We start from the raw sequence: 12,575 nt of genomic DNA, 5'->3' as shown, positions 1-12,575 counted from the left end.
AAAAAAAAAAAAAAAAAAAACGGTGTTGGAAAAAGCTTGTAGCATTCATGTAGAAGCTACAATCAACAGGTCACAAGCTCCCTGCTCCACTCCATTCCGATACATCCACTTGCAGACAAATAGACCCATGAACGTCTTTGTTTTCCTTGTACGAGATCAAAACTCTACAGCTGGATAGCTACGATATTGCTGGTCATTTTTGTTGCACCGGTAATATTAGGTTGAGGTTATGAGGGGCTGTAAGCTAGTGGGACAAAACAGATGGGTGATGGGAAGTGGGGGTGGATTTACTCCACTCAAACATGTAAACTAACAAGTTAGATGTAAATTTCTAATTTAAGCTTTGTAGAAACTATATGTGCTAGAAATTTTTTTTTTTGGGCTAAAAACTACATAATTAAAATTAGAAAAGATGAACCCTCCTCAACCATCACCATTCCATCTATGAGGTGAGAAGCAGCTGATCTCCAACAACTGTTGGTCTCTTGCATAAACTCTGGGGCTACTATGGGAAGACATGTGGTACTTAATATTCTGCAGATACACAAAACACTAAAAATACTGTATGGTGCACTATACCTAGTCCAAAATTAGCAGTCTGAGAACCAGATTTAACAAAATTGCACACAGAAACTCAGATTCTGACCTTCAGACTTTGTCTCCTGCAAATGCAAATAAAAAGACAATGCTGAAAGTTCACATAACAGTTGATTAGTTTTGACAAAAGAACATCATGTGACGCATTTCTAGTGATGTCCCGAGGCTACTGGCAAGGCAGGAATCTGAAGGATGCAGTTGGCTAATGACGACATTGGCAGCACTCGACACGTGGGGTTGTACGCGCAGAGACCGCTCAGAAATGTTTGACTTCTGTCTGCTGCTAAAATGGGAAACATTTTTAACGTAAGAGTCTCGTTTTGGAGAGGAATGCAGGCAAAACCATGACGGATCTTTCGGATGCCTCCTAACAGGGTGATTTGATTCAAGCAAAAACTGAAAAAACTTTGGCTGTAGTGAGCTACTTAAACAATTAGATCATCACATTTTTCGAATAGCTTTTTTGACAGTGAATTTGTTAATTGAGGAAAGAAATGCAGCGTGGTAGCATTGTGTTTTGAAGAAACGGTACACTATGTTCTTGTTTATATTAAGCTGAAATCCAGAACATCTAGAAATGAAAAGCTTTGTTTTCATGTAACGAGTGATGAAACACAAAACCATCACGTTTTTGTCTCCTGAATACATTTTTGGACTTTTCTCACAATCTATTTCCATTTCATGAAAGAGAGACAGCTCACAAGGAATCATTCACATGGAACAAATGACAAAAGCTTTTTGTCTTTGCAACAGGAAGCCAACGCGAATGCATGAAATGTTATTTGTTCTCTAACGACGTCCAAAGACCACATCAACAACAGGTTGTTTAGAGACATTTGTCCCATAACAGAAATACTTCAGGTTAGCACATTTCTGAAAATACCTGAGGAGCAGCTGCTGAGTACGCTCACAAGTTTTGTGCAACAAAGTTTGTTCCTTTAATTGTGAAGCCCATAGCTTCAAATGTAATGTTATTTTTCTACATTTGTAGATTCTAAAGAATAAACAAAAACAGGTAAACGATAAGAAACGGTGTGTTCCATGTTTTTGAGTAAAACTACCCTCAACGGGTCAACAGACAGAGACACACTCACTCCCACCAAGCAATTTGGAGTTTATAATTAACCTTTGAAACATGTTAGGAGAGTGGGATGCACCCGGAATACCGGGAGAAAGCTCATGCGTGGGCAGGAAAAACATGAAACCTCCACCCAAAGGATCCATCCAGGATCCAAATCAGGTCCTTCCAGTCATGAAAGGTCTGTGCTGACCACCATCTCACCACACAGTTTTTATCCACCTCAGTATTTTATTTTACATTTGCCATTAAATGTATAATAAACACCATTATTTTGCTTTTAGGTTTGTTTTTTACTGACTATTTACTGAGTTTTAGAGTTCAGGGACAGTTTTTATGTAAATTACATGCATTTTGGCCTAAAATTGCCCAAGTATAACTGATAAACTGACATTTTTCTTTTTTTTTCCTTTTAGGGTCGGGAATCGATTAAAAAAATTGCAATTAATTAATCACAAACCCACTTCTACCCACTCCTTTTCAAACACATTGTTTGCTTTACTTGTATCTTTGTATTTTTTTATTCTTATATTTGTATTTTTTAATTCTTGTGTTCATTTTAATTATGTGTTAGAAACAAAAAAACAAATTAAAAAAAAATCTGGGAATAAAATAATTGCAAATAATCGCAATTAATTCCTTTTTAAGTTACAGTATTTGCTGATTACTTATTATCTATGAATAATCACAATATGAAATTACACTCAAAACTGCACATTTAGAACTGTTTTTGATTAGTTCTGTCAATCAATTTAAAAAAATGAATCTGATTAATCGCACTTTTGTGTTGTGATTATTCACTATTAATCACAATGTTTTACTCAGTAAATTTTGAACGGCAATATGCAGATTTTGAAAAATATTTGCATTTTTTGGGGTTACTACAGATAGATTTGGTAATTTCAAAACTATTTTCAAGCATTCTTCTCTCCCAGGTTTTGTAGATTTGGTCACAAGACATGCAAATGTCATCAGAAACGACAATTTCTGTTAATTCTGTTTTTGTTTGTGTTCAAAGATATTAAATTTTTTTAAATAGGCCTCAATGAGCAAACGTTTAATGTAATATATGTGAGAGTATATTTAGGCTTTGAAGTACTGTTTATATGTCTTATCAAATATATGTTTTGAAACTGAAAGAGTAATTTTAGGCTTTTATCACGTTATTTTTTCCTGTTGTTTTTTACTTTTTACTGATCCAAACCGTGACCCTAAAACCGTGACACGATCCAAAACGTGAGTTTTGATATCTGTGACAACACACCAGACCGTGGATCAAATATTCCGCTTTTCGTAAAAAAGTGATCTAAACCAAAACATGAACAAGTTTAAAGTACTAAAAAACGACTGAATATTTATTTATTTTGCAAGTGACCATGATATAAGCGGGTTATTACCCGACGATGCGTTTTAACGCACACTGTGGAAGTCTGAACCGCCGAGACAAAGCGAAGGACTGTTTCTTTGACAGGTTCAATTAATTTGTGTTAATCTTAAAGCTTTAATTCTTGTGGATTCATCGCATACATTAACATATTAACGTTCACAGCCCTAATTAGTTTTTTTTATTATTCTATTGCCCAACAGTGGTTACAGGTCCCTAATTCCAGTCTTTCATAAGAGAACTTTCCTCACTGTAAAATACAGTCGTGAAAAAATGAGGACATCCTTTAAAGTCTGTATGTTTTCCCATATATTTGGATACAAAGTTAAAATCAATTTGAACATCACAGAGTGATCCAAGTAATATAAGCCTATTTCAAACTTTCTTCGAAATTCAATTTCTGAAGAATCTAATTTCTGCTTATGTTTAAGTTTAGACACTTAAGATAGAGTTAAAGGACTAGTAAATGCTCCAAAAAAGAGTCTCAATAACGTGATTTAAAGAAGCAAAAATAGCTAATAGGAGGCAAAAGGTCCAAACTTTGACCTCCATGAAAATATGAATTTTTGTTCAGATCGTTTGTTCTACGAGTAAAATAATAGTAATGCTTTAGTTACATTTTTATTAAATCACTTTCTCTTTTTTAGAAATATTTCAAAATAAGACTGGACATTGATATATTAAACTTTTTTTAAGATAGAGCTGATTATTTAATGAGGGTGTCCTCATTTCTTCACATGACTACATGTAAAATAACACATTTGCATTTCTCTCCGAGTCTAAAATATATTTTTTTCAACTTATTCAAACTATTACTTGTCGTTTATGTTTCCGTAATACTTGTACTGTGGGCTACTTTACCCCTTGGTGCATAAATTCCATCTTGCAACTTAAAGATCAACTCTTGATCTGTTTTTAAAGAGTTCTCAGTGGTCTTCTAATTATTATTAGGACATTTTTAGCCAACATTTTTTTTTTTTTTAATTAGTTGTTTTCTAGGACATAATTCTGCAGGGTGGCAGGAGTTCATTATAAATTCACCTCTGAGACCTCTTTTTTTATCTGCCTCTTTCTTTGAAAAAAGCAATACTCAGAAAAGCAGTTTTAGTTTTAATTTTCTTTATATAATGTCCTCCATCATGAGAAAGGAACATGTTAAAAACCCCATTTTCATTAGAGTGGGTCTTTAACTGACCGAGTGGCAATAACGCCACAGGGAAAGCAGGCCTTGCAGCTTGAGGAGATTTTAGCTGCTGTTTATAGTCAAAGCAAATATAGATTCAGCTCCGAGTCTTTTGTTTTCTCTCCCTGGTTGAGCTGTTTGAGTATTATATGTAAATATACTTTTTTTAACCGATGGAAAAAAACTCCTTTATTCTGGAGATCTGGCTTAACATAAATAGGACTAAAAATTTTCCATCACTTCTTGTTTATTTGTTCATCTGACATTTCGATTGTTTCTATGGTTTTAGCATGGATAATTGAACTATTAGGAGCCATTAAATCAAAAGGGAATGATTTAAAGATGGTAGTCTCACCTTGACAGCATCGAAAGCGTGCCGTGAGGCCGGTGGACGGGTGTTTCTCCGCTCTGATCTGTCGGTTGGTGAATTAAAAAACGGGTAAGGTGGACCAAACCCAGACGTACTGCAAGTTGTAGGAGACTTTCTCTGGATCGAAGTTCAGAATCTAAAGAAAAATAAGATAAAAGACAAAGCATTACAACTAAAACAGTCATCTTTCAGTTATTTAATCAAAATAACTTTATAAATTTAACTCTGAATTTTAATTTTATGCATTTGGTGTCTATAATCTATATATGAAAAGTAGGAAATAGTAAAAATGAATGGATAAATAAAGTTAGATTTAATATAAAACAGAACAACAACAGTGTGCATCATATTTTCTCCTTGAACCCTTTTTCAGTTATTCATGACAAAATACAATTTTCAAAAGCGAAAAGTTTTGTAGAAAACAGGTAATTTTCTCTCTGTTAACTACAAACACATTGCAGAGTTGGTTGATGTGGGAAACTGAAACGCCTCTTTCAGCTCCACAATGCTGCCATTAACAGTGACCCAGTTCTGACGAGCAGCAAGAGCAAATAGTGTGCTCTCTCCTCATTCAAAGGCCAATAAACAAAAATGTCATTGTCACTCCGCTGCCTCTGCAGATACAACACTGCAGTGGAGGACGAACACCGCTTTGCATTTGAGATTTGCATGCACATTTGATTGTTTTAAGCAAATCAGGGCCACACTTGCACGCCGCTCATTGTGGACTGTCTGTGTCTGCAGCAGAAGTCGTAATGTCTGGCATGTTTTGTTTTGTTTTTGCAAAGGCTTGGTCTGAAAGTTAAAACATGATGTAAACACTCAATGAACATGGAATTTTTTTATATAATTTTCCTTGCTGATGTTTAATATTTACCATTTTTATGTTTTAGATTTATAATTCCTGTCAAATCGTCTCCAAGAGTTTATTTTAACCTAAGTTTTCTCCAGTCAAATTCCTTTTTAAATCCACCAAAAACTACAATTTCCAGAGTCCCATCCCTTCACATTTGGTGTCAATGAAAAAACCCAAATATCCACTATAAATACAAAAAGGAGGTAATTCAGTTGAATGCAATGGCTCAGAGATATTCAGGTTTAGAAATGTCCTCTACAATCAGGAGGACATTTTATTTTAAAAGCTTATTTGTTAAATATAATTTCTCAAATAATAATAATAATTGTGTTTCCTTAAATCCTGTTTGAACTATTAAGGTTGAGGTGATAAAACAACACAAAAAGTTCTTACAAAGTCTTTATTTACAAGTAATTATCAATTAAAGCTGCAATTGACAGGTAATACCAGCCCCCGTTCTCACCATCCCTCTTACACACCCTGAGAGGCTGTTATACGCACCTCATATTCTACTCTTTCCAACTCGCCCTGTTGGTTTATCTCCATAGCAACCATTTTATGTTTTGGTCCCCTGGAGGTGACGCACAGGTCTATGTAATTTTCAGAAGAATCTGCAAAAGTAAACTTTTCGATTTCCTCGGTAACGGAGGTTTTCTGTTGACCACGCCCACATTCCTGATGTGTTCATATCATATATCATATTGTTTTGCTCAGCTTGAGCCAGGGATTTAAGCATAACATTTTCTGAGAAAAAAATGGGGAAACGCCACTTCTGCAAGTTCACCACAATAATTCAAAATAGTCAACTTTTAAATTCAATATTTTTCCCCAAGTAGCTTCCTAATGATGGTCGAGGAGTTAGGAGTGAAAACATGAAGTTTTGCTGGCGGTAAAGGTGAGTTTTTGGAAATTTCACGGAGTCAAAGGTCAACAATACTTTGGTTATGGTTGTAGACTTAACCTCAGTGGCGAACATAGCAGTTTGGGGGCCCAGGGCAAACGATAAGCAGTGTTTTTATTAATAATTCTATTTTAAAATCCTTACCTAGTGTAAAACATCTGTAACGTATGTAATTTCTTTAATTTGTCAGGTTTTACCAAAAAATAAGAATAATCGATCCATAAAAGTAGAGAACGATCCAACGCATAATGCTAAAGTCTGCTTGCTTGATGCTAACGTATAATGGAATTTCCATAAAACAGCTAATGCTTGGTTGACACAAACATACATTGCCAACTAAATGGACATCTTTATAAACTGACGGGAATACATTTTCAAAACTCTTTTAAGGAAAAATGTAGAAACATATGCGGTCTAAAACACAGTTTTAGCTCATTCTTTCTTCTTCTTCTTGAATAAGGTGTAATGCTATAGAATGATCACCACCTAGTGGCCAAACTGAAACACCCTCCAGGAGAGGCAGAACAATTGTTGCTTCTCCGTTTGAGAATCCCTGTAAATTTTCATTTTTAAAGTATTTCTAAAACAAATATGTCTAATTATGTAAACCGCATAAAGTCAAAATTGAATTAAGTAGTTCAAAAGAACCGAAGAAAACCGGAATTAAATCGATCCAGACTCTGGTGAATTGAATTGATTATAAAAAATTATTGGCGATACCCAGCCCTAGCTGTCATTGATAAAATAATTTTCACTAGGTACTAGGTGGGTGCAAATTTTGGTGAGTTTTCGAGTATGTGGCAGGAGGGACATTTTTGCTCAAAGGCGCACTAAAAAGCTAAAACTACTGAAATGTTCATTAAAATAAATAAATGTACAAATTAAATTATAACAAAGATACATTTCCAAATAATAACAAAAATTCTGTAATACAACTTCAATGTAAAGATGAAGAAACGATGCACACTGGAGGATTGCTGCAGCTCATACAGTTAACATAGAGGTCTGCAAGACAAGACAGATCTCCTAAATGAGGATTAATGGCAGTAATTGCTCTGTCTTTACACCCGATCTGCCTCTGGCTGGTCCTGAGTGAAAGAGGATGTGATGAAAGAGCACAAATTAACTTCAAAGTAGTAAATTATTTTACTCTTTTTCTGGACTGGGTTAAGCGTAAGCCAACTTTTGCATTATCTCTTGTACAAATATTGTTGATAAAGCAGCCATTGTCTGATTAGATCTGGTTAAAGCTGATTTTTTTTGTAGAGGGGAATCCCGGACAGGAGGTTTTACTGAAAAATCCATAAATGATAGGTTGAACTTTAGGAAGCTCCTGGAAACTTCCTAAAGTCTGAACTGAGTCTAAAACATTGCTGAACGTATAAGCCCATTTAGGCTGGGAGGTGTCAGAAAACATCAGTGACGAGCGAACAGCCCTGAGGCATCTACAAATTTACCCCTCTGACCCCGACACGTGATTTGCACTTTTCTTTACCTTGTCCGGGCTGACTGTCTTTTCCTTCCCACTGCCAAGGGTAATCCATGTTAGCCAGGGCTTGTGTGATCTTTTCATCCAGCTGGGTCACATCGGCTTCACTGCCTGAACTTCGTCTGCAGTCTGACAGTCCATCATAGACTTCCTCATCCACGACCAGTCCCAAAGCAGGAAACCTCTTCAGGATATCGCTGTAGTTCTGAAGGTCAAGCTGGTTAATGTTTGCACTTAAGTACTCGGCTGCTTCCTGGGCAAGATCCTTGACATATTGAAGGGAAGTCTGACCCTGACATGGATTAACTTGATCCTTTGTGCAAACGTAAGGTGTGACTGACACAGCTTCCACGCGGTCATGACCTGTGGAGGATCAAATGAATGAAAAAAACTCTAAAAAAAAAAACTCAAAAGGGACAACCAAAGCTGGTGATGCTGAGAAGAAAGTACCTGGAACAGTGAAGCAGAGAGTCTGTCCGTCTTCACATGCTGTTGCAGGGGTTACATGTGTAAGCCTTGATCCTTTTGTAACCACGTAATATTCTGCATCCACAGGAGCTCTTGCTTGTAATGTGATTTGACCCTCCACCTGTCCCTGAAATAAAGAAAGAAAAAGTACTGTTAGGGTGTATTCTAACTGGAAAAGTCAGTTGATCGAGTCCTGAACCTTTCATTTGGTCTGTATTCAGACTGCCATCAACCGGACATTTCTGCTTCGAACCAAAGAATGTCAATAAAACCATGTGACTAAAGATCTCTTCAGCCATTGGTCAGGAATTATGAGGGTGGGCAACACAAAGAGAGAAAGAATAATGGAAGTCCTGCACTTCGCAATCCTTGTCAGGATAGTTCACTTATTCAAGCTTTGTATATCTCTGTCCAATTTAGAACATCTGTACCAAAGCCTCAATAACACTTGTTATTTGCAGCTTTGGTACAGTTACCGAGAAGACGACGGCTAAGAAGGTACACTGTGTTTATGATGTATGGATTGTCAGAAAACAGTGCAAAAAGCAATGTGTATGACATTAAAAGGTGCTTTAAGGAGTCTATATTCATACGACCAAATCTTAATGAGTTGCTGGGGCTCATCCCTTCTCTGCTACTGAGTACAGAGCCTATTCAGACTCAGTGAGCCACAAGACCGTCCGATTGGAAATGGACCACCTTGAAAAATGGATCAGAGAGTGGTTTCTGGTCCTGAACCAGGGTCCACTTGAGTATATTTAGACTGAAAATTTGTTCTGGATTATCGGAGGAAACTTTCAGTGCACTTTCAGTGAACCAATCTGTATACACCCACAATGCCAAATTTTCCGATGATGAAGGACATTAATTAAAGAGTAACCAAACAGGGCAGTTGGAGGCCGACTACATTCTCAATCAAGACTTGAAAAATCCCCCAAAAAGGGGGCAGGGCTTTTGGAGCCGGTGTGGTGGCAAGGTACGTTCCCCCTGCCAGAATGTTGTAACACTCATATTGTGTCGGGGATACAAACTCTGGCAGGGGGAGCGTACTTTGGCAACACTCCAGCACGCTGAGGGTTTGCAGGTTTAAAGTGTACCCCTGTCTGAGTGGTAGAATGCCGCTAGCATCATAGCTAATAAAGGCTAACATATTAAACAAACAATCTCGAGTGAAAAATTCATCACCAGGATGGAGTTTGCTGGATTCAATGACAATTGCAGTCAACCTCTGTTCTCTAACTTCCAAGTCCACCAGAAAGTTGTACAACCCAGTAGATTTTTGATCATTGAAGGCAAAACACCTACGAGTCATGCTAAAGCTAACACAACAACATTACAGAATCAAAGATGGGCGGTGCTTTAATACTGGAGCTGCAGAGCATAATGATGTGAAACTTTTGGGACTTACACCAGTTGACCAAAATTTCACTGTAATTCCTTGTTTCAACTTGTAGGGGGCAGCACACAGAAGGTTTTTGACAATATTTTCAGTAATTAAACATTTTAATTTGTCAAATAAAATGGCAATGATCAACAGAAACCACTTTTAAAGCCCCAGATGTCAACAGCCAACAAAAGTTGATTTGGTGCTTGGTTAATAAACATTAAGCTTAAAATTGAACTTCAAATTATTTCTTGATTCAATTTGTTGTGAATCAGGAGCCGATGAAAAAACACTGTTGGAAAAAACTTGTATTTGTGATGTAGAAAATATGTTGGGCAGGCCACAAGCTCCCAAATCCAAGCTCTCAGCAATGGGTTTGCTCCAAGTCAACAGTCCTGCCCACAACTCGGTGGCAAATTTCTAATGAATTCCTGCAGGAAGTATGTCCTAAAAAAACAAGACAGGTTTTTTGCAATCTCTCTTATACAAATACTGTATTTTATCCAGGCTGAGGACAGGGACAGGGAGGCCCAGACTTGGGTCCCCTTGTAGCTACATGGTTAGACATTTACCTTACAGATTTTTCCTAAGGATTATATTGTAAATCTAATTTGTTCTTTAATTGTTGACCACCGGAATAAGATCCTCGCGGCACCTGGGAAACAAACCTATCAGTCCTGCATGCCATCCAAATACTGAACGGGGAAGAAAAAGTACTTTTATATCTAAAAAAAAAAAAAACATCTCACTGTGTGTTACAAGAGTTGAATTGAGGGGTTAACACAAAATCTTACTCTACGTTTGGTAAAGTCAAAGCTCAGATGTCAGTCCTGCTAAAATGATGCAGTGAAACTTTAAAACAGCCCAGTGTAAGCAAATAAAAACAACCCTGATGAAGTGAAGTAATGTTGAGCAGAGAACTCCTCATACCGACAGGAAATGAAGACTACATGTTATTAAAGGTGGATCTACAAGCTGTTGACTTAGGAACTTGCTGCTGCCAGGCGTTTTATTTTTCAGCCTCACAGCTCCTAACATCTCTAAAAAGAGTTACACCAATCATACATTTTTTAGGATGTTTTCACACAATCTGAAGAGACTTAACTGTGGATCCCTGAGCTTCTGAAAACACAAGCAGGGACAGTTAATTGCAGACATTCCTGTTATGTGTACACAAACTCAAACCTATCTAAACAAGCCCAGCTTCCTCTCCATCACTCACATAGGTTGTAATGCGTCTATACACCAAAATAAGTGAAGCAGCTGCACTAGATCAGCTGGTTCCAAAACAATGTCCAACAGGAGTGACTGTTATTCTTCTCCCAGATTACCCAACAACTCGAGTCACATGACCAAGATTGACTAATCTTTTATAATTTACGCCTGATTGATTTTATGTCATCGCTCAGCCTTTTGGAATTATACGTTTTAGGTTTCATCTTGTGAAACATCTTAATTTTCTATTTTTATGTTTTTTAAAAAACATTTTTTTAGAGGTTTCTTATCTTGTTTGGATCCTCACACAGACACAGCTCTTGTTTAAGTCCAAGTTGCAGGTATAAAAAAAAGTTGTTTTTTTTTAAAGTTTTATTAAACAATTTTTTAATAGATTAACATTGTTTGCCTGTTTTTTGTCAGGTTTTTTTAGACTCATAAGTAAAATTTCATAGGTATTCAAAAATAAAAATAGTGTCTTAAAAATGTTATTGAAAGAATTTAAAAATGTTTGAGCTTCCATCAAAAAAGTCATTTCAAAGGATAATTTTTCCCGCATTTCCTGATTGGTTTTGTAAGAATCCTGCAGAGTAACTCATTTTATTTTGCGAAAAAGAAAACCTGAAGAATGTCTAAGGAATGGAGGAGGAGTGTTCTGGTTCTATTTTTAAGAAGAAAAGAACAGTGCAGAGTTGTAGAAACTACAAAGGAATAAAGTGAATGAGTCACAATGAAACTAGGGAATAGTATTGGAAGTTGGAGCCAGACATCGTCAGTAAGCACCAATTGAAACAAATTGGTCTGAGTCATCATTTCCATGGCAACAACTCTCGCTAATCAGGAGTGAGCTTGTTGGAAGTCCACATTCCTACCACTTGAAAGTGAGCTATACAAAATCTGTCACGTTTTGAAAATTCAACAAGAGAGAGAAACAAGAGTTTATAGCTTGAATAACTTGTACTGCAGAAAAAAGTATCACAAAAAAGAATCTGGATTCGCAAGAACCTGTAAAAAAGATAGCTGAGCGAGAAGACTTGTTCTGGCGAATGTAATAGTTGAGTAATAGCTGTTTTTTCTCATTAGAAGTGTATGGGATGCTCATTAGATGCCATGGATCCCACGGGTACTCTCTGTTTGAAACATAAAGGGGGCGGGGTCACTTAGTCCAGTTCTCATGTACAGTCAATTGTGGGGATGCACTTTTTCCACATTTTCGTTTTTTGAGGATTAAGACTTTAATTGTGTGTCTGAGACTGTCGAGTTGACTCTTCTTCCTCCACTTCAAATGCTTGCGTCTCTTTCTGGTCCAGCTGCACAGGTGACACATCAACACCTGGTGGGGGTTGGAGCCAAGGGGAATGCAGCCCCCTCCTCCTCCTGTACCACCCACAGGTGCAGTGACGCTGGAGTTCATTAAAGCTATAGCACCTCACTTCATGTCTGACTCCAGACTTCAGACACATGATTTTCAAGACTTACTGCCTTTTGACCAAAAACACAAACAAGGATGTAAAGCACCTGTTATTCCTTTTAGTGAGTTAATTTCAAATTGCAGAAGAGATTTTGAACGAATGCCAGCAGAGGTTTTTATAATTTCCTTACTATTCAAATTCTGCAAAACTGTGATGAATATATTTCTAAAAAAACAGC

At 36.9% G+C, this 12,575-nt stretch overlaps 1 protein-coding gene across 4 annotated transcripts in view; it reads right to left on the bottom strand.

Annotated features, from left to right (window-relative positions):
• The window catches only part of arhgef28a (Rho guanine nucleotide exchange factor (GEF) 28a), a 72,843-nt gene that overhangs the window by 43,495 nt on the left and 16,773 nt on the right, over positions 1-12,575 (bottom strand). For all 4 annotated transcript variants that reach the window (XM_024299620.2, XM_024299623.2, XM_024299622.2 and 1 more), the window contains exons 3-5: positions 8,309-8,453; positions 7,865-8,221; positions 4,598-4,748 (exon numbers count right to left, since the gene is read on the bottom strand). In XM_024299620.2, coding sequence (XP_024155388.1) covers positions 4,598-4,748; positions 7,865-8,221; positions 8,309-8,453 — 653 coding nt within the window. The remainder of the gene's footprint in view (positions 1-4,597; positions 4,749-7,864; positions 8,222-8,308; positions 8,454-12,575) is intronic.

Source organism: Oryzias melastigma, linkage group LG12 (assembly GCF_002922805.2).
Source record: "Oryzias melastigma strain HK-1 linkage group LG12, ASM292280v2, whole genome shotgun sequence".
Classification (NCBI taxonomy): Eukaryota; Metazoa; Chordata; class Actinopteri; order Beloniformes; family Adrianichthyidae; genus Oryzias; species Oryzias melastigma.
This window is presented reverse-complemented; position numbering and strand designations above follow the sequence as displayed.